Below are 23,411 nucleotides of genomic sequence, written 5' to 3' on the forward strand. Positions count from 1 at the left end.
GGACAAACAGAAATTATACAAATAAACTATATAGCAGAGCTGCAGATCATCCAGTACCATTGATCAAACAAACAGAAGCGAACCTTGATACAAAAAGTGTACAGGGAAACATAAAGATGGCCGTAACAAGCATGCACCTTGCATTCTCTATGGGTACATTGCATGGATATCATAAAAGTTTTACAGGGTGATTTGCTTCAAATATTCAAAGGCTTCACAAGCCCTCCAAAATACTCAAGACCTCTGCCTAAAAACTCATCGATACAACCTTTCTACAAGATCTAGTCAGTAAATGAAGTAATGACAAGCTTATGGGAAAACTGTGCCGATCGACCATGAAGGCAAAGCTATGCCTTGGTACTACAAGTTCCTCCATACAAAAGCTCTGAAAATACTTCATTTGTTGAATGTTTCTACCTCTAGAAGCAGAAACGAGTGCACCACTCTACTATGAGCTTCAATATGGAGAAACCTGTAAAGTCCAGTTCATATTTATGGTGAACACAAGCTTCTTGGGGGTTTGGTCAAGCATGAATGCATCACTGCATCCCTGGCATGGTTTTCATGAGATCTCCACTGTTTGGCTTGCATTTAGCAAAGGACCAACAGCAAAATATGGTTTAAACCACAACCCCAACATCAGCCAATCATCAAAGCCTCTCTCAAACCTCCAGACCTGACACTTGCACTAAGATTATTGCGCATTGTCTTCCTTCCCATTCCACCATTCCCTTTCCGCATCATTGCAACAAACTCATTGTAGTCAATTCGCCCATCCTGTACACAAAGGGTAACAGACGATTACATCAAGTCCCATAAAGCAACATCAAGCAACGACACAAACAGCATACAAATTACATGCTTCAAGAAAAGCTGCCAGATTCTTACATTATCCTGATCAACCTCGCTAATTATCTCCTCAATGTGAACATCACCCATTTTGAAATCTAAGCATGCCTGTTGTAGCTCATCCACTGTTATGTAACCACTGCCATCCTTGTCAAAATAAGAGAATGCAGCAAACAAATTCTCCTCTCGCTCTATTTTGTTGAGATTGAGAGTTGCTGCAATAAATTCCCCATAATCTATCGTACCATTGTTATCTACATCAGCCTGCACATCCAGTAGTACAGTTGCTATCATTTTATCTGTACAAACAGAAATATGAAGAGGCAACTAGGAAGCATTCACTATGCAGGTATAGAGATACCAAGGACCAGGAAAGGAAACAAAACACAGGTATTCAATACCCTAAGATGACATTGGACCAATGTACCCCTTTACCACATGGACACACAACAAACGTTATTGGATCTGTATCATAGATATAAAGCCTTAAAAACCCTTCTAATCCACATGCAAATCCCTATCACTCAAACTCACTAAACTAGCAGTTCCGGTAGACAAGAATGACTGAATGGGATTAGGTGTCTGTCTGATTCTAGACATACAAGTTATTCATCTCCACATGATCCTTCCCTGATCTATACAATCATAGAAGTCCCAACAAATAATCGCATTCTTCAATTTTGACATCAACAGTAAAGCCATTCCCCAAACCGTGAACCAAGAAGATTGGTGAACTGGAATCTACTCATTTTCTCACCCCTGACAAATTGAGATGCACTTTTTCTGTTTCCCCGTGCATATGAAAGACAGTTTCTAAAATGTTGAAAGTCTTCAAATCTTTAAAACAGACGAGATCCAAATGATGTGCAAGTTCTGCTGACAGACAAGCAAAAAGGCAAGGATAACAGCAGATGACCATATACATGCAATGATCTGCAAACTATAAAGTCTGGAGTGCACAAAACGTAGCCAAGGTACATGAAAGACCCAGAAAGTTTCTAAATTTTCCAGCATTGAATCAGTACACCGTCACATTGCAAGTAGGATGACAGAGAAGCCACCACTAAATGAATATTACTCACAGCTTCCATCAAGGTTTGAATTTCGGTATCTTTGAGTGAAGAACCAAGTCTTCTCAAACCATTCTTAAGCTCATCAAATGTGATAGAACCACTGTTATCAGTGTCAATCATTTTGAACATTTCTTTCAACCCAGCAATCTCCTCTTCAGACAGCCTTTCAGCTATGATCTGTATTTACATGCCCGGGAAAGACAAAAATAAGTTGATTGATCAGGCATATTTGTGGAAGGATGCAGTGGTAGGAGAATGATGTAAGAAGAATGTGAGAGAGATTGCTTGGTGCTTCTCAGTGCATGCATGATAGTTTAAGCAGGAGTAATGTAAGCACCAATAACTGACCCTCAATGCCATCTTTTTCATCTTGTTCATTGCCATAAACTGCTTCATTCGAGAAAGGACAGCAGAGTCAATAGGTTTATCAGGAGCCACACCCTCTTCCCTAATCCAAGGATGACCTGGCAGCATCACCAACATCTTAGCAACTACCATCTGGCCTTTAAATAGTAAGAGAGCATAGTATAATGCACCATCAAAAAATTTACATAAAACTTGATGCGCTGTGTATCTCTTTTCAGGGTTTCTAACAAGCATCCTCTTGATCAAGTCTTTTGCACTTGATGAGATCTTAGGCCAGGGATCTGACTCGAAGTCCAGGTCACCCTTCAGGACTTGCTCAAATATCTGATGCTCCGTCTCTGTTACAAGTAAATTCTTTTAAGTTGTTACATAAGTTTTTGAACAAGCGCATTGAAATGTGTTCAACATACTTGAGAAACAGGAGAAAAGCCCAAAAAAAAATTCTGAATTCTGTAATTTTCTTTTTTTTTTTAAGGAATCTGAGAAAGCAAGGATCACACTCAACAAGAATCCATCCCCACTCTTACCCCAATGATGGTGAAGACAATTGGGGAGAAAAACTGATCTCACAGCAAACAGATAAACTCCAACCTAAGCTGGGAGTATACATTACAAAGACTTTGACTAAGCTACTCTTTACTCATGTCACTTAAGGCTTGAACCGCAGCCCCTCTCATGGTTCTCGCTTAGGTCAACACCATCCTGTTCAAGTTCGGCTGTTGCTCATGTGTCTCTTACAGTTATGTTTTTCAATCCTGCTGTTTAGCTGTAGCAGTGCTCCTTTACCATTTAAGCCCTCCATCTTGACATGGCACATCTCAGACATCATATCTTCTACAAATTTTGACTACATATTGGTGGACCCAATACCTCTAGTAGGTATTGTTGTTAGTCATTGTACTTCAGATTTTGACTAATCATTTCTTGCAGTGTTGTTCCCACTTGTGGCAGAAGTGACAGCCACCTCTTTGTAGTTCATTCAGTATGGTTTGCAGGATTTTAGTAACTTTTTCCAGCATTGACAGTTTCTTCGTTTAAGCAAATCGCATGTTGGATGTGTCCAGGTGAGTAACCTAGTGTGCCACACATTGACTTGATGTTTCTCTTGTGACCGGTCCATAATTGAGAGGTCCTTTGGGACCAAGCGGAGGAGCACATGTTGCAGCACTTGGGCAGAAGTAGAGTTTTTTGGAGTGCATGATGTAGATCTGTCAATGCAAAGAAGCGGTTGTGCACCAGTGGGTAGAGTCTTTTGAAGTACAGTGGCCCTCGTACATGGCATACATCCATTGGTAGAGTTTTTTGAAGTACAGTGGCCCTCATACATGGCATACATTCATTGGTGCCTGAAGGCAAGGTGACCATACTTGACATCATTCTACTTGTCATGCAACTACGAATGGATGTATAAAAGTGGTTAGACACAGCAATAACAACATTATACTAAGAACAAATCTAAATAATGCTAAAAAGATACAATGCCACGAGTCATCATGCACCAACACAACTTGCAAAATTATCCATGCAAACTTGCACAACATTTTCAGGCCCAAACAAGGAATCATAGCTTTAAAATGCCAAACAGTATTCCCCTTTCTAGTAATGTCCACTCGTGTCAAAACAAACGGAGAATATTGTCTCATGGTTTGAAGATGATATAATGTATACAATAGATCTCCACGTTTTGTGATTTTATCTAGCCAACCATTATGAGCAGGGCATAAGAAGACAAAGCTTCACTTTCCATGCTGTTATCGTTTTATGGTCCAACCTGTTTCAAGGTGGTCATCCAGTTTTGGTCAGCTTGGCCTACTTATAGCAAGTGCTTTTTATGTTGCTGACTATCATGACATCCTCGTCGTCATGGTCATCCATCTGCTACTCTTTGGAGCCTTCTCCAGCCTCTCCAATGTTTTCTCTCTCCTCACTCCTCATCACCAGATCTTTCTCTTCTATTGCTCTGCCGTCAATGGTCCAACGCCACCAACCTCACTGCCCTGCCTCTCCAGAACTCCTACAGGGTGCCCAATCTGTTGTCGTCAACATTATATGCATTCCTGATTCATTCAGCATCATACAGGTTTTGCATTTCATTCTCTCTGTTCTCTCCTCTCTCAATCGCGCTATTGCTTCTACATGTGCACTCACATGGTATCGTCACCAAGTGTATTGCAATTGTGAACAGTAAGAGATATCATTGCGTTCTTTGTGGCTGCTGGAAAGTGTTGGGATGAAGGCCCGTTTGACCTCCGTGTAAAGTACACGCACATTATTTAGTTGTACATGTGAATGCACCTTTACGTGCCCTAAGTACAAATACATTTTATTCTTTGTGTACCAACACATTGTTGGTACACTCAAATCGAATCGTACTTTCACTCTGCTCTCTCTCCGGCTCACTCTCACCGGTTGTCACTCTCTCATGCTCACTCCTCTAACTTCTACTGCATCCAACTGAGCTACAACAACTGGTATCAGAGCCCAAGGTTTTGCACGCTTCCAAGACTAAGGGGCGCAGCTGACAAGTCGACTTGAAGGACAAACCGATGACGACTAGGCAACAGGGACCAAGATCAAGCATCAAGTACTAAGCGTCAGGGCGACCAACGGTGGCAATTGGTGCAGGCGTGGGACAAGTCCCGGTTTGTGAGTAGTGGTGGCAGTTAGTGCAAGCGTGGGGCAGTCGTCGTGTCCAACAGGGGTCAATCGTGATTGCCAGGTGGGGGACTAGCGTGGAGGTGCTAGTGCGTGGCAATGGGTCCAACTGTTGGGCCAATCATGTCACGTGACTGGTGTGGGTAAACCGAAAACCACCCCCCCCCCCTGGTTGCACGCCCCGCTAGTCTTTTTTTTTTCAGTCAAAAATTTTCCTTAATTTCTCTCATCACCCTCCTTTGATGGGAGTTCGCACATGGAAGCACAAGTCCTAGACTTTTGCAAATTTGAGCCTTAAAAAATTGGGGCTTTTCCCAGATTCGAAGATGTTCATGCTTGGCAGCAACATTTAGGTCAAGAATTGCAAACATTGTGCGTGTTGACCTCAATCAAATTGGGGATTTTGCCAAATTTTTCAGTATTTCACCTTTTTGAGTAAAACTTCCTGACATTGGACCCTGGAAAATTGGGGCTTTTCATGCATTGGTAAAATCTTGCTCAACTGGGTTGTTAGATTGGTTGACATTTATGCAATATTGGACCTGAAATTTTGGGGCTTTGTGCAGAATTTGGTAAATTCTGCAGTTTTTGCTCGTGTGGTGGCTGATTCATGTACAAACAGCAAAGACTTATTTCTAGTTGAGGAAGAGAGTGTTTGCTGGTTCAGCTTGTGCTTTTGCATTTCAGGGGCATTTACTCGTGTTCGTGAAAAAATGGCTACAACTTCTTCCAATTCAAACATCAAGAGTTTGATGGAAATCAAACGGTTTGATGGTCATGGCTTTGACCTTTGGAAAGACCGTATGCAAGGCATATTGTTCCTAAAGGATTGTGAGGATGCTTTGCAAGAAGATAAACCCGCACTGATGTCTGATGCAGATTGGGCCAGAGTAAACAAAAAGGATGTGGCTTACATTAAGATGGGTGTCACTGATGACATCTTGACAGACATCAAAGGGTTTAGATACAGGTTATGCAATATGGAAGAAGCTGAAAACTACCTATGAGATCACCACACATGTTAATTAGGTGCATTTAATGCGCAACTTGGTGAATATGCCATTGGATGAGTCAAAGCCTGCAACCAAGCACTTAAGTGCATTTACAAGCATTTTAAATCAGCTCAAGGATGCAAATTTGGACTTTAATGATAAGTTGAGGGCGATCTTTTTTATCATGACACTGCCCGACTCTTGGGAGACCTTGGTGGTGTCACTCAACAATAACCCCAATCTCTCATATAATGGGGTGAGGGGTTCAATCTTGAATGAAGAAATTAAATGTATGTCTAGTGGAGAAGACAGTAACTCAGCTTATAATGTAAGAGGTAGGGCTGAAAAGAAAAATGCAAATATAGGACGACAGAGAAACAAGAGCAAGAGCAAAGGAAAGGAAAAGAGTGACATTACCTGCTATCACTGTGGTCAAAAGGACCACAAGAAAAAAACCTGATTGCAGGTATTACAAGAAGGAACAAGAGAGAAAGAGAGAAAAAGAAGAAGGATAAGACACATGCATCTGAGGCAGTCAAAGGCAAGGAAAAGGCCAATGTGACCTCTAGTGTGGCTATAGAGGAACTTTTGGATACAAATGCTAATGTATTATGTGCAATTGATTATGATGCCCTTGTCTGCCACATGCAAGATATGCAAATTACCAAGGTTGATGTAATTGATGCACTTTTGTCAGTTGATGATGGTGTCACTGCATTTGAGGCAGTCAAAGGCAAGGAAAAGGCCAATGTGACCTCTAGTGTGGTTATAAAGGAACTTTCAGATACAAAGACTGATGTATTATGTGCAATTGATTATGATGCCCTTGTATGCCACATGCAGAATATGCAAATTACCAAGGCTTATGTGATTGATGCACTTTTGTCACTTGATGATGGTGTCACTCAAACTTGGATTGTAGACTCTGGTGCCTCTTTTCATGTAACTCCTTGCTTGGAGTGTTTTGCTATGTTCAATGTAGACAGTTATGGAAAGGTGTATCTTGGAAATAACCATGCTTGTAGCATTGATGGGATTGGCACTGTACACTTGTCTTTAGACTTTGGACAATGGTCAAGAGCTTGTGTTGAAAGATGTCAAATATGTGCTTGGCATTAAAAAGAGTTTACTATCTGTTGGTCAACTTGACTTGCATGGTTACACTACACTCTTTGGTGGTGGTTTGTGAAAAGTGAAAAAGAGTTCCATGATGATTGCAAAAGGAACCAAGAAGGGCACTTTGTATTGTTTGCACTGTGAAGCCTCGAATGGCAAGTTTCTTACAATTGTCGAAATTTGCAGTCACTTGGAGTTATGACATAAGAGATTAGGCCATATGAGCCAAAAAGAACTTGATGTTCTTACCTCTCTGAAGAGGGTTGATGGAAAAGGCTCTAAACTTGACTTTTGTGATGAGTATCTGCTTGGAAAGTAAATAAAATTTTCCTTTTACTCTGGTGTCTCTCGTAAGTCCAATATCTTGGACTTAGTGCATTCTGATGTATGTAGTATGCCCGTGAAATCATTGGGTGGTGCTGTATATTTTGTCTCCTTTATATATGATTGTTCCAAAAAGATTTGGGTATACCTGTTGAAAAAGAAAAGTGAAGTGTTTGCTGTTTTTAAAACTTTTCATGCATTCATGACCACTCAGACAGATAGAAAGCTGAAATGCTTGAGAACTGATAATGGGGTTGAGTTCACATCAACTGAATTCAAGTCCTTTTGTGACTTGCATGGAATTAAGAGGAAGCTTACAGCCCCTTACAGCCCTTCTTCAAATGGGGTAGCTGAAAGATATAATAGGGCATTATGTAAAAGAGTGTAGTGCATGCTGTCCACTGCTAATCTCCCTCATGAATTTTAGGGAGAGGCACTCAAAACCGCAGTTCACATTTGCAACCGCTCTCCAAACAGGTCCTCAAATAATGGCATTCCTGAGGAGGTTTGGTCTAGCAAATCGGACTCATATGACCATTTACTCATATTTGGTTGTGATGCTTTTGTGCATGTTACAGATGAGCTGAGGAACAAACTTGACCCAAAATCCACCAAAGGCATTTTCATGGGCTATGGTGATGAGGGTGAATTTGGCTACAGAGTGTGGTTACCTTAGTCCAAGAAAATTATTTGCAACCATAATGTTGTGTTTAATGAGGAAAATTTGCTGAAAGGTACTTTAGCCTCAAATGAAGATATGAAAAATGTCAAATTTCAGAGTTTGCAACCACCTATTACTTTTGAAAATGAGCCTCATGGTGTTGTACCACAGGCTGAAACTGATGATCAGTCGGTTATTTTTGAGCCAAATGATGATGAACAGCAAATAGGAGCACAAGGAGGTCATGGACAACAAGATAGACTTGCTGATTATGAAAATGCAGATGCTAGTAATGAAAATGAAGGTGTTGTACAGCATGAACAGCATGCTGAAAATGGCTTACAGCAGCCAATAAATGTTGAAAATAATATATCTCCAAATGTAGATCCAATTCCTGAAAATGTTGATCATTGGGTACGCATGTCTACACGCGTAAGAAAGCAAGCACATAGGTTGACCCCTCCTTGCATTATGTGATGCTTACAAATGAGGGTGAGCCTCTTACATACGAAAAGGCCAAGTCATGCGAATTTAATAGTAAGTGGGAGCTAGCTATGCAAGAAGAGATTAAATCTCTATATACAAATGATACTTGGGATCTTGTGTCATTGCCCAAGGAAAGGAAACCACTTCCAAACAAATGGGTGTACAAAGTAAAGACAGTTGATGGAAAACCCAAGTACAAGACAAGACTAGTTGCCAAAGGGTATGCACAAAAGGAAGGGATTGACTTCCAAGAGGTCTTTTCACCTATTGTGAAGATGACCACTCTACGTGTGCTTTTTGCTCTCACTGCTATGTTAGACTTAGAGCTGTATCAAATGGACACAAAAACAGCTTTCTTGCATGGTGACATTGATGAGGAAACCTACATGAAACAGCCCGAGAGCTTTGTAGTTCCTGGAAAAGAGTAGATGGTGTGTAAATTAAAACATAGCATGTATGGGCTGAAGCAAGCACCACGGCAGTGATACAAAAAGTTTGACACTTTTATGCTATCTCATGAGTTTACACGCAGCCATGCAAATCATTGCTTATACATGAAAAAGGATACATATGGCAACCCCATCATACTTGTTTTGTATGTGGATGATATGTTGCTAGCTGGGAAAAGGAAGACTAGCTTGGATGCTCTCAAAAATCAGCTGAAATTAGCCTTCTCCATGAAAGATTTTGGGAATGCACAGCATATTTTGGGCACGAGGATTCACTGAGATAGAATGCAAAATTTGCTATTTTTATCTCAAGAAAAGTACATTGAAAAGGTATTGGACAGATTTAACATAGCTGAAGCTACGCCTTTTGGGGTACCCTTACCTCCTTACCTTAAGCTTAGTAAAGCCGACAGCCCAAAAGATGACGTGGAAGCAAATGCTATGAAGGGAGCCCCTTATGCATCTACTTGTGGGTCTCTTATATATGCTATGGTTGCTCCTCGTCTAGACATTGCTCATGCAATGGGAGTTGTTAGCAGGTTTATGTCAAATCCTGGCAAAACACATTGGAAGGTTATCAAATGTATTCTTAGATACCTAAAGGGTACACAAAGAAAGTGTATTTGCTATGGGCAGGGTGCACTTAGTTTGCAAGGTTATTGTGATGCAAACATGGTAAGTGACTTGGACACCTGAAGGTCCACCAACGGATATGTCTTTACATTTGTTGGTGGGGCTGTTTCTTGGTGTTCTAGGTTACAGAACATCATCGCACTGAGTACCACTGAAGCTGAATACATATCAGCTACTAAAGCTTCTAAGGAAGCTATATCGTTGAGCAAACTTGCGGAGGATCTCGACATGTCTATGGGTCCTGCAATTTTGGGATGTGATAGCCAGAGTGCTGTGTATCTAGCTAAGAATGCCACGTATCATTCACGCACAAAGCATATAGATGTGCAATATCACTTCATCAGACAGATTCTGGAAGATGGTCAAATCACATTGACCAAGATCAAAACACAGGACAACCTTGCAGATGTTCTTACTAAAAGTCTAAGCAAAGCTCAACACGAGCATTGCATACGACTAGTGGGTGTTGGTTAGAGGTTCACTTCGGACCTTTAAGTGGGAGGTTGTTGGGATAAAGGCCCGTTTGACCTCCATGTAAAGTACATGCACATTATTTAGCTGTACACGTGAATGCACCCTTACGTGCCCTAAGTATAAATATATTTTATTCTTTGTGTACCAACACATTGTTGGTACATTCAAATCGAATCGTACTTTCACTCTGCTCTCTCTCTAACTCACTCTCACCAACAGTCACACTCTCATACTGACTCCTCCTCGAACTTCTACTGCATCCAGCTGAGCTCCGACGGAAAGAAAGTTCCACCTATATTGCACACAAAGAATAAGATTTTTCCGGTTTGTAAGTATGTTGAGACTCTGGAGCATGGATGTGCCTTATCAAAAGGTCAAGCAAGCACTTCAAAAATCTCAAGAGAAGCAAAAGAGGATAGCTGATCGCCATAGACGTGCACTATAGTTTGCAAAGAACAATTGGGTATTGCCATGTTTTGAAAAGGCAAGGCTGAGAAAGATGAAAGGTAAAGAGCATTTGTATCCTAAGATAAATATGGGCCCTTTCAAGTGCTGGAAAAATTAAGTGGCACGGCGTATAGGCTGAAATTGCCTCCACATAGAAAGATACTATTAGCAAAAGTGTGCCATGTACCATCATCCCCTACCTATAAGCCTCAATCTAAGTCAAAGGAGGATACTAGGAGCTCTAACTTTGACTTTGTAAGTCAATTTATGTGCTTTAGGCACTTTTGATGGAGGGTATAGTCGTGCATTTCTTTTTGGGCACTGTATGTTGTCTTGGGCACCTACTTATGGGCCTAGACACTTGGTTCCCAATTGTGGCCCCAATTTGCCTATTTATGGATGGTCTGCCCTCTTGTTCATACATCATATCATTGTGATCATTCAGTCAACCCTCCTCGTTCTCTTTCATCCCTCTTGCTGGCACCCACATTGATGCTCAATGATGCGTGTTGGGGCTGACCATTGCAGCCTCATATCGTTGATGCGTTGAGTCAGTTTGTTCCTTCTCTCCTTCATGCAAACTCTAACATAGCATCAAAGCCATGCATGGGAACCACAGATCATTGAAGAGGAGCAAAAGTCCACCTTTGCAACTAACTGGACATTATTTTCAAGCGTAAAAACCTTGCATTTCATCATCAACTAGTACAAGGTGGCCTATTTTTAAGGCCCTAATTGCTGCATTTTTGCAAGGACAGCCTTGATACCAAGTGTCACGGTGGCTCCTTGGTCCCATGGGTCCGCAGTGTGGAAACCAGCCCAAGTAACATGGTTTGCGAGCACACAGCACTATGTCGCATCTTGAACACGCAGCAAAAGCCAACTCCAAAGATATGCCAAGAATACGCCGTCGCGTCACAGCATACACCCTCTGCATCGTGTCGCGTCACAAGCCGTCACGCCTTGATATCCCTCCCACGTCACAGCTCGCTCACAACACACGTAACGCATTTGTCTAACTCACACTTGGGTAAGTTGGCACTTGGAGTAAAATCGCACCATGAAAGAGCTCCAAGCTCGCAAGGATCCACTTTCAACCATCTTGGACCACGGCGCCACAAGAACGACATAGGTCAATCCCACCTCTCCTCGTGAGTCTCAACTCCTAAGAGTCATATCGACTTGAACTCAAAACAAGGAGCCCGGCTGCCTCAACCAAATAGAGAACCCTGCACGTTGGGAGGCAAAAACGATGGTTGCTCCATGTGGCATGGCCACCATGGAGGAGGGAAGGGAGTGTGTCACATTTTGTGCATGTCATACCTCCCAAGTGCTACTTGTATTGCTAACTCCTAGGCAGCAAGTATATAGACCTAAGCAACATCCTACAAGCTTAGGCAACGTCCCTCCTAACCTAGGCAGCTTGTTGCAAGTGCTGACATTATCCTTCCTAGGCAAGAACACTACATTTTGTGAAACACTAAAACTTCTTGGACCCCTCTACTCCATCTAAAGCCTCTACTGGGCTATATTTGCAGACTCTCAACCCTTAACATCTTCCTTTGATAGTCTAGTCTACTCCTTGGCCTTGTGTACTCCCTTTCGCATCAGATACTCTTCATCCCCCCTACTGACATCACTCTCTCTACTGTATGCAAACCAATGGACGCCCATTACACACAAGACACCTCTTATCGGTTGCTTTTCATCCCAATTGAAGCATCTTCATTTGTTTCCTTGCAAATACTTTTTAAAGGACATATATGGCCAATGTGTATGCTTGGGGGGATCAAGTGGATCGAGACTATTCAACCTACGACCACAATCCTATCATTCTCCCCCTTTGCGTTCTTTTGGGGCTAGAAGTCCTTGATTGGCTAGCTTGGTACCCCTTGTACAAGTGCTTTTTCTACCTTCTCTACCCACATTTGAGAAATTGAATGGGACAAATTACTCTCTATGGTCATGCAAAGTCAAGTGCATCCTTGGCACCTACAATCTTTGGGATCTTGTTGCAGTCCCTATACCTCAATGTACCGTGGATCCCTGTGTTGGTACAACCTTGGACTCAACAACTTTATGGAATCAGCTAAATGCCACAACCCACTCTTTTCTCTTTTCGAGTATTTCGTGCTAGTGTATATAAGACATATTCGCACTACCACAAAGGTTTAGATGAGATTAGAGACTCTCTACCAAATCCAAACATTTGGGTATCATTTCTCTCTCAAGCTGAAGCTATGACAGCTCTCTATCTCATGTTGGATTTAGGGTTGCAAGAATGCAAGTATAGAGTTTGGATAAGAAGTTTAAGAGAGCACAACTCAAAGTGTATTGAGAGGTATCCATTGAGAAGATTTACAAGATTAAGTATGCCCTAAAAGTGAATGGGCATATATGCAAGGCCAAGGGAAAAAACCTTCTAAAGTGGGAAAAAAGAAGTGTCCCAATGGTCCTAAGTGTGCTCACACATATCACTACCAAAGTATAGTAAGAAATTCCCCTTGAGAGTGATGTAGTAAACAAGAGCTAGCACTCATTATAGGAAAGTGCCACCCGATGAACTAAATCAATCCACAAAGGAAAGTAAGCCCAAAGCTTTACGAAAATCTTCAGACTTCTCACAAGGCAAATCCTTTGTGAAAAGTTTTACAAGATTGTCCTGCCTTGGCACATACGCCAAGTTGATCTCTCCTCCAAAGAGTCTCTCCCTAACAAAATGATAGTGCACCTCAATGTGCTTAGTACATGCATGGAACATTGGATTCCATGCATCTGCCAATGCGGTCTAATTATCAATGAAGATAGTGGTGGCAAATAAATGTCCAACACCCAAATCATCCAAGAGGCATCTAAGCCAAACACACTCAACTATAGCTATGAAAGTTGCAACTTCACAATAGAAGTACCCACAATGGATTGCTTCTTGCTCAATCATGATATGCATGAACTACCACGCATGAAACAAAACCAGAGTGTCACAACAACCAACCCAATTAGAATTCGAGAAAGTATGTAAATCTAGTGGGATAAAACAGCCAAGGTGCTAAGTACCACTCAAGTAAGGTAGTCAAGTATGATCCAGTCCAATCCATAGACTTAATACGATACTGAATATACACAAAAAAACATCGAATACAATCCGATGTTTCATACAGTCACTAAAAAATACATAGAAAACTAAGGGTTAGACTAGTAAATATTACTTGTTTTAACATCGAAGTGGTTACTCATTAGATAGAGTGTCACAAGGCATTATCCATCCAATACTAATATAGTTTACAAATCACAAATGTCTTTGCTTCAATTTTCAACAATGAGTCATAAATATTATGAAATGTTGAGGCAAAATATAAATCCAAGACTCTAGTTTCGAAGATCCAATTTTATTTATAAGATTAAAGATATGTACAATGGATCAAAAAAATAAGCTAGCTCCAATGATGGATCATTATTCATGGATCATGCTATGGCAAGTCACAAATGCGAAGTGGCAAGTACAAAAAGTAGTAAATACAAAAAAAAACTAAAGGCCAAGACTCACAATGAGCTGTGGGTAATGCGACGGTTTCATAAAGAGGCTTAGGTATTGTGATAGAGGTAAAGAATATAGAGATATAGGTAGTGTAAGCACTAGGAAAAATGTAAGAATGATAATACTTTGAACTTAACCAACTCGATCAATTATCACCACGAAAAGTAGAAGATAGAGAGAGAGAAGAGTCGACACCACATTGAGAGAAAAACCAATCCCTTCCCCTTTACAGGGATTTATTAAAACAAAACCACAAGCACCAAGTGCTTGAACCATATACAAAAGAGCTAATTTGCTGCAATTCTAAAAATTAAGATTTTGAACCCCTTAATTTTTGCAAACTAGGCAATCTACAATAGACGAGAGCCAATTTTACCATACATAATGTGGCATTTATTGATTATTGCATCGATGCATCCTTTGGATACATTTTTGGTTTTCATGGATGTGCATAGATATTACATAGTCCACTAACTTAAAAAGTTCAACATTGTTCTAACCTAGATGAACATAGTCATAGGAGAGGAAAGTGAAACATAAAGAATTAGAGGGTCGGTGTTAGGATTGGATAGCTCTAGGCGAAGGGTTTTAATCCACATCATTTGATGTAGATCACTTCAACTTTTTGAACATGTTACATATAAGGGCTTTTTTATTGGGCCTTTCCTTATTGGTTGATACATACTATCGGTGGCTATAACAGATAGATCCCTTACCCCAGTGGCACTAGTAGTAGAATATGAAGATTTCAACATAACTTCTTGTTTTATTTTTGACAGTAAATCGCATAGCTAATGAGCATCAAGCTTATTTGAATCCCTAATTTTTGCAAACTACGAGCAACAAGCTGATTTTTTTCTTTGGTGCTTGGATCAAATCAAGCTAAGTAGAAAGTGCTTCTTGGATAAGAGATAGATAGAAGAGTACAAAGCATACGGCTGAAATTTCAACATGAGAGCTCATTCCAAATGAAGAGAGAGATCTCCAATATATAGGTGTGGGGCTTGGGTGCTCAAAAGTGGAAAATAGAAACTATAAATGACAAGTGCTTATTAAAAATGATACGTGTAGGGACACTTGTCTCTTCAAAATGACACATGTTCTATTCTAAATATCCCGTGTCACTTTTCTAGAGAAAGAAACTTCCAAACCTTCTACTCTAAAAATCTCTTAAATGGTTAAAAATTTGAGATAGCTACTAAAGACAAAATTGTTCTTGCAAAATTCTAGAGCCTTTGACACGGACAGAATGTCAAATTTAGCTTTTGGAGAGCTTCATTATATAGATTCATCGTTTCATGGTTTGTTTCTTTAATTATGAGCATTTGGTTTCACTTTCTAAAACCACTCATTATATTGACTTCTAGTCAATGTGACTATCTGAGTATAAAAATCCTAGTCTTCTGAGCTTTCTAGTTAATCTGACCACTCAACTAAACTTTGAATTTCTCTTGGACATCTCATCAATGACAACCCAAGTATAATCATAGAAAATTTTGACAATCGATCATCCTTAAATAGAAATATGAACTTTTGATCATATTTTGAAATACTTAAATAATACAAATCGCCTTTCAAAGTACATGAGCATCAAATTAATTTGAAATCATTGAGTCAATATATCTTTATAACAATTGATATACAAAAGGTTTGTTACAGGTAGAGCCATGGAAAGGGAAAGAAGAGAAGGTAGCCATGATTGTACTGCCTCAACCTTTCCAAGGTCCATGCAAATACCATTAGCCGATATAATATGCCTCAAAAAGTGGATTTCATGCAAAAAATTTTCACTTTTCTTATCATTGATAACTAGTCTATGCTCACACAGTTCATTTAGCACAATGTCCAAGTGTCTTCTATACTCTACATTGTTCATTTAGCACAATGTCCAAGTGTCTTCTATACTCTACCTTGTTTATTACATTGACAATCGTGTTATCAAAGAAAGTGTCCACAAATTCTTTATGTGGCTTGAAAATACAATCCATTATCCGATTGAAAGTGATAGAAGTATTTGTAAGCCCAAAAGGCATGACAAGAAACTCATATAGTCCAAAAGATATTCCAAAAGCTATCTTAGACACATCCTCCAATCTAATGCATATCTAATGATACCCACTTTTCAAATCTATATGGCTGTTATGGCTGCCCCCTGCAATCTATCCATAACATCATCAATCTAAGGGATCAAAAAGCGATTCTTTATCGTGATCTTGTTCAAAGCACGATAATCAATGCACATACGCCATAAACTGTTTTTTTTCTGCACTAAAAGCACTAGAGAACAAAACGAAGGTGAGTTGGACTGAATCAGCCATTTTTCCAACAGCTCATTCATCTAACTCGTAATCTCCTACTAGATTGCACTAACTCTGTAAGGTGGTAGAGACCTGGTAGGTTTTTGGGGACATAAGTAATGGTAAGTCTCTATCTTTGGCACCAAAAATATATATGGATTGAGCTACAAGAGGATGAATTCTCTCATCTAATACCACATAGCGATAATGAAGCACAAGTGGAGCAAGGAGAGGCTAGTGGCCCTAGTGACACTAGCCAAATTGGAGGTGTCAGTGGCCCATAAAAAAGAAGTCTATCCAAATCCATATCGGGTCCTAGTGCACAAAGGACTCCATTGAAACCTTCTATTGGTGGTTGGCAAAGGGGTTCCTTACATGGTACAAGTGTCCATGCAAGACTCCAAAGGCAAGCTATTGTGAGGGCAACTAAGGACCTCACTCACTCATTTATTCATTGTGCCATCCCTTTCAATGTGGCCACTACACATCAATGGAAGAAGATGCCACATAGAGCATGAGTGAAAAGACATCTCCATAGATACTTTACGCACACAAGAGCTTTGAAAGAAAACAACATCCATAGAGACTCAATTGGAGCCCTTCAAGAACACATGGGTGAAATATGGATGCACAATTTTATATTATGGATTGTCGGATACGCGCCAAACAAATGTATATAATGTTTTGGTATCTTCACGCAAAGACACCATGTTCGTTAAGGCCATTGATGCATCTGCCTCAAGTCTTACTATCACAGGAGCTTTTATTTGGGAAAACATGCGATAGATTATCATGGACATACGAATCCAAAATGTGGTACAAGTGGTGACAAGTAATAAAAGCAATTGTGCATCCATGGGACGTATGCTTGAGCATGAGTTCCCTAGCAGAGTATGGACTCCATGTGTATCCCATTGCCTTGACTCATTGAAGATGTTGAACAATATCTTGGATAGATGACATCTTCAAGACAATAACAAGTATGGTAAGATTTTTCAAAGAAGAGACCATTCGTCACTAGCATATTTCAAGCCAATAACACACTTGAGCTATTAAAGCCCTCTGTCTCACTAAATTTGTTTATACGTTTATTGTATCGAAGAGGTTGATACGTATGCATCCAAATTTAATAGAGACAATTGCATGCAAGGAGTGGCTCACATGGAATGAAAGAGAGTCTCCAAAGGCTCTTGCTTTTAAACACAATGTTTTTAAATGAGTTGGTGGTTTCAAGTAGAGGCATTGGTGAAGAGTCTCATTTTTACTTATACTATCTTGCAAATCACTAATCTAGAGGAGAGTACTTTGGGCCTTCTATACGAATATATGAATAAATTTAATGGGGCTTTGCTTCACAACAGCTTTTTGCTGCGAGATAAGTAATTTATTGTTTAACTATTATATATATAATATAAATAATTGTTTACTATTAATAACTCATTGATGCTTGTTCCAACTTAATTCATCTATGATCCATCATCTATCGTTCTAAAGATTTGATGAAATTCTTGCATTGTGAAATACGCGAACCGATTGGTTCCATAAACCAATCTGTGTTATCACGCATGTATTGTATCCCCTTTAGTGAAGTAAGGAGCAGCATACTAGTAAGAAGTTAAAGGAGGGCTTTATGGAGCAAATGTTGATTTTGATGCTTGCCTATTATCTAACCTTAATCTCTTAAATTCGAATAGAAACACATTGTCATTCGTGTTCTCTCACGAGATTATAGTTCAAGGCCTACTAAGAGAAACTTGATCACATGGCTCTCTTCCACACCAAAAAAAAAAAACAAGCTCCCAACAACCTAGTTTGAGCGTTTAATATTTTATCATTGCAATCTTCACAACTTCTTGAGAGGACCACTCAATTTCCTAAGCCTTCACAGATAATGAATTATATTATGTATAATGTATAATGTAACTTTTGACCTCGTCACTCCTTGAAAGTTGAATTGTAAATTGTAAAATCTATAAACATTGAATATGTTAAAACTTCTCTCATATATTTGTATCTTTCACCTTTACAAGTGAATATCGATAAAATTGATATAGAGAAGGTGTATGACATCTCAAAGATACTACTAGAGGAGCGAGATATCTACTCTATACTCTTTGAAGAGCTATTGACACCAATCCATGAGACTCATGCACAAAGAAAAGCTAGAGTGACTAGAGCGGGGGCTACACATAGTCGTGTAGCACAACCAAAGTCAAAGCCAAAGTCTATAACTAAGGCTGAAACTATTTCATCGTCTTCTCAAATAAGTTTCTCACAGATGGATAAGAATATGGTACATTAATCCTCGAAATCCGGATGAGTCATGGCTCATGGACTCTGAAAACTAAAGCCATGATACTTTAAGGATCAGTTTAGCATTACAGTTACCAATGGCCAATGGCATTACATATATCATATGCACATGATGATATCATGACTATTCATTCATGTTGATACTCAGTAGTCACCAGTACTCACTGGACTTTAGACAAATTATTCACATGACACATAAATATCTATCTTGATTTTACTTATTATGTATCTTGATTCCACTCTTTTTTATATCAATCTTCAAATGATTCCATGAGTTAGTAAATTATAATTCATTTTGTTATTTAAAGTTTTAAAAGCACAGTCTTCGCTGTCTTAATCATTGATCTTCACTCATAACATGCATAATGAATCATTATTTCGATCATACAACATAAAGACCCAAATTTTGTATGACATTTGGATACATATTGTTATATGCATTAAAATATTTATATACCTACGTAATAACATATTTATTTTAATATACAATCTAAAACATCAATTTTTCATTTTCAAGATTTGATCAAAAATTTGAAACTCCAATTTTTTCCATTTTTGTTTTCCTCGTTTTTAAAATTTCCCCCATACTATGTAGAGAAAGGCTAAAATGATTTAGCTCTGTCATTCACTTCTCAAAGTATTGCCATTATCAACAATCAACACTTTCCAACTTCCTTAACAAGATAAGAGGAGTTATTGCCACATGTCACAATACTACCCTACAAAAGAATCACTAGTGAAGCGTTAGGAAACTAACACTATATGACCCATGAGGGAAGCTAATCATCATGGTGATTGAAGCCAATGAGTTGCTCTCCATTGCATAGTAAAGAAAAGAAGATGAGGAGCCAAGATAATGGCTTAGCTTTCTTGAAATGAAAGGCCATGTGATTTCAAGTGTGGTTGTGGAGGTGTGGAGTCTACACATGGGGCTTAGGTCATTGTGGGATGGAAGAGCCTTAAGAGAATCTCTCCCTGAAGGTGATAGAAGAGTTCTACTTGCCTATGTGTTATGGGTTTGCAAGAGAATTTGATGTTGATTCTCTTAGTTTGCAAACCGTAGGTGAAAAGTGTAGTATTCCTTGATGAGGACTATGAGTATGAAGGTGTCATCATGTTTGATATTGAGATGTTTTTACTGTTATTGAAGAATTGACCTTGAGCTATCCTCCTAGGGTGAGACCTATCAAGTTATGAAAGAGCAGTTGGAACAAGACCAACAAAATTAAGCCTTGCACTGCCTGACACATATGCAATCAAGCAAACTTGTATTTCAAGCTTGGCACAGTCAATTCCCATGTCAAAAAGACAGGTCAAAGATGCCAAATACTGCTACAGCATTCGCAAAATAACTTGCACACAACCAGCAGCAACTTGTTACACAAAAGTGGGCCCTCGCCACAAACTGAGGTTGAGAATAGCATACGCATTAACTCAGCCACATGCATAGCACCTGTTCCACAAATTGGCACATTTGCTGTAATGTTAAAAGGTTTTTACAGCAAATCATTCTAGAGCCAACTCAAAACATCTTCTATCTTGGCTGCCAATAGTATCACCAAATACCAGCCAGCTCCTTGCATTCACTGTATTTGACTGCAGTACAGCCCAGGCTTCTTGTGACATACTGGAGCAAACCCACACTGGTGTGTTTGGACTGCAGACAGCAATCACCTGTGAAAAACACCTTGCTAAATGAGACTTCATCATGCATATGTAACTTGACTTCTCTGCACATCATTTCATTGAAGCCCAGCCCACAACAATGCACAACCACCAGTCAGCCTTAGCTCCATGCAGTCTCCTTTGCTGTAGCAGTGGAAACACAGCCACAAACAGGTCACAGCAATCACAAATAGGTGCCCCCTATCATATTTGCTGCAGGAAAATAATTGAGAGCTCTCCAACAGTCATGAACAGTACTGCCAACAAACAGTGTCGAAATGGATCCTTACAACAAACCGAGGCAGACACATGAAGCAAACTTGGAACCAATGCTATGTTGGTATGTTGGTATCAAGCATGGGGAAGATGGAACACAAGTTTGAAAATATCCTAGTAAAGAAGCTTACGCATAAAGATGTACAATAGGCCCTAAACATTACAAGCCATCCAAAACACCAAGAGTTGAGTAAAACTGCAGCAAAAACATCTAAAATCTAGACAGCCCTGTTTTGAACAGCCATCTTGGTCAAAAAGTCTAAACCAAATGTGTTTTGGCAACTAACATAGAAGCCATTATAACACCTGGAATGCATTGTTAATTAAAGTTTCCAGGTCAGATCCATGAAGGTTAGATCAGACCAACTAGGAGACACATAACACAAATCACGATTCCACCTTTGTAAAATGCCCTCCAACAAAGACAGTGAGCCAGCCCACCCTGCATCCCTGCTGTATCAATCGTCAAGCATGTCCCCAAATTAGCAAATATAAAAATGTACCTTCTCAGCTGCTGTAGGATATAACTGTGAAAAATACAAGGGAGAACTTACAGAATTCACTCTCTGCTACGAAATTTCCAAAACAGCTATCCAGTTTTCTCAACAACACAAAGTCATAATTACAAGGTTTCGACAATATCAGAAACTTGAAGCAGTCACATCCACACCCCTCTTCAGTTCTAGTGATATGTCAGTTAGGAAAACTCACCTGCCCAGAACGGTGGAACTCCACTCAGAAGAATGTACAGTATCACACCTGCGCTCCAAACATCTGCTGCAGGTCCATAGTGTTTATGCAAAACCTCTGGAGCAACATAATATGGACTTCCAACCACATCTTGGAAGATTTCCCCTGTTCAAAGCCAAAATGGCAGATTATATTTCACTATAAATATCTAAAGGTAAAGCATACAGAACAAAGAATATAGACTGGAGCACTGGAAGACCAACACAGAAACTCCAATTTTTAAACATGTTTGAAGGCCTACCTGGCTTGAAGAAAATGGACAACCCAAAGTCAGTGGCCTTGAGTGGAGAGTCTTCATTCTTATCTGAAAACAGGAAATTCTCAGGCTTTAGATCACGATGCATGACACCTAATGAATGGCAAGCTTCCACAACCCCAACTATTGTCCTGGTGAGATCGGCTGCCTTTCTTTCACTGTAGTGGCCTCGTTGAATAATGCGGTCAAATAGCTCCCCTCCAGCACATAGCTCCATCACAAGATGCACAGATGTCACATCTTCGTAGGCACCCTTGATGTTTACGACATTGGGATGCCCAGACAGATGATGCATGATATGGATCTCGCGTCTCACATCCTCGGCATCCTCAGGTGAGATAAGCTTGCGTTTCGCAATGGATTTGCATGCATACTCCTTTCCTGTACTCTTCTCAATGCATAAAAACGTCGTGCCGAACTGACCCTGCCCAAGTTTCCTACCCAGCACATACAGATCTTTGAGATTCTCTGTTTGCCGGCCTACGACCGAGACTGTGAGGCTCTGCCCTGGGAGTGTGAACGGCTCTGTCGTCTGTTGCATAGCTTTGGGTTTAGGATGCTCAGGGGCTGCAGACACAGGAGGATGGATGACAATAGGATCAGGGGGCTTGTTGGGGCTCTCGGAGTGCTTGCCGGGGTCCTTGTGCTCGCCGTTGTGGAGTGCACATTCGCACGAGCTGGGGTCACTGCGTTGCGAGCCCTCCGGTGGGGGAGCAGGGCCAGAACGCCATAGGCGGTAGGGGTCTGCGGGGAAGAAGAAGCCGTTCTTGTTCAGGCCGGAAGTGATGCAAGTGTTACCCATTTATGACAGGGGCACTGAAACCCATGAACAGGGGAGGGGAGTCTGAAGAACTGATCCTAGTACAGTCTGGGCAGACGTCCAAGGACTCTGACCCAAAGGCCTGAAATTTTTGTTCTTTAATAGGGTATGATCAAAAATAGGAGTTTGGTGAGCAGGGCCCTGTCTGCTAAACGATGCTTGCAGGTCGCCATAGCTACAGCCATCTCAGCTTCTCATCATCAAGGTACTTGACTTAATTATATCGAAGTGAGGGGGACATGGAATAGAAGACAAACAGATCAGGCCTGGGTCGAGCGACGAGGTCTCTCTTATTGCATTGACCTCTAGCGTTTGACTTGATCCACCTGCTCTGCTCTCTGGCTATATACTACTAGTTCCTAGTATAGATAGTACTGCCTATGTCGCCGAATGGCGCGTTGCCTTTTCTCAGAACCTTTCCCGAATCCCCCTTTTGCGCTCTGCGTTTCCATAAAAGACCCTCGGGAATTGAAGGTACTATGATCTATTCTATGCTCTATTCCATAACCTATTCAGTTAAACACATGCAAAGTCCAATAAGTCATGCAAATTTCTCGCAGCATTTTGGATAGTCGATACAGCCAATGTGACTTTTCTGGGCAGACATTACCCTTCTATCGGGGGAGAAATGCTGTAAGTTGTATCAAAGTAAAGAAATGAGCATTTACATCATATTAGGCACCTAGAATTTGGCTTTAAGGGTGATCCAGGGTAACTTGGGCTCTGCACCATCCTTGATTACCATCAAAGATACGGCTAGAAGACATTTCACAAATTTGTCTATAAACAATGTCAAAATGGAAGAAAACTAGCTATAAAATTCGTGCAAAATATGCATCCCTATTGTCAAATTAAGGCTATAAGTCAATTTTTTATAGGTTATTTATCAACCAAAGTCGGCTAGATTGTAACATAAAGGCAAAGAGGAAAGAATCTACTTCTTAATTTTCATACACATTTATCTCATAAACCGT

At 40.2% G+C, this 23,411-nt stretch overlaps 1 protein-coding gene across 1 annotated transcript; it reads right to left on the minus strand.

Annotated features, from left to right (window-relative positions):
• Window positions 1–25: 25 nt before the first annotated feature.
• On the minus strand, window positions 26–22,887 carry LOC148031215 (calcium-dependent protein kinase 26-like). The gene is made up of 7 exons (XM_087684747.1): window positions 21,603–22,887; window positions 21,323–21,466; window positions 2,474–2,626; window positions 2,271–2,386; window positions 1,932–2,099; window positions 889–1,113; window positions 26–777 (listed from the first exon to the last, which is right to left on the minus strand). Exons 1-7 carry the CDS (start codon window positions 22,417–22,419, stop codon window positions 640–642), a joined length of 1,761 nt encoding a protein of 586 aa, XP_087540873.1. The 5' UTR covers window positions 22,420–22,887; the 3' UTR covers window positions 26–639.
• Window positions 22,888–23,411: the final 524 nt, after the last annotated feature.

The sequence above is a fragment of the Lygodium microphyllum genome, chromosome 9 (genome assembly GCF_053477565.2).
Source record: "Lygodium microphyllum isolate KBCC chromosome 9, Lygodium_microphyllum_v1.1.10, whole genome shotgun sequence".
NCBI classification, from domain to species: Eukaryota; Viridiplantae; Streptophyta; class Polypodiopsida; order Schizaeales; family Lygodiaceae; genus Lygodium; species Lygodium microphyllum.

Excerpts from the sequence above, each read along its gene's own strand:
- LOC148031215 (XM_087684747.1), bottom strand. The coding sequence starts at position 22,419 with ATGGGTAACACTTGCATCACTTCCGGCCTGAACAAGAACGGCTTCTTC. Across the intron at positions 2,387-2,473 it reads CACAGCGCATCAAGTTTTAT|GTCATCCTTGGATTAGGGAA; the intron begins GTAAATTTTTTG and ends TGATGCTGCCAG. Across the intron at positions 778-888 it reads GCGAGGTTGATCAGGATAAT|GATGGGCGAATTGACTACAA; the intron begins GTAAGAATCTGG and ends CTTTGTGTACAG.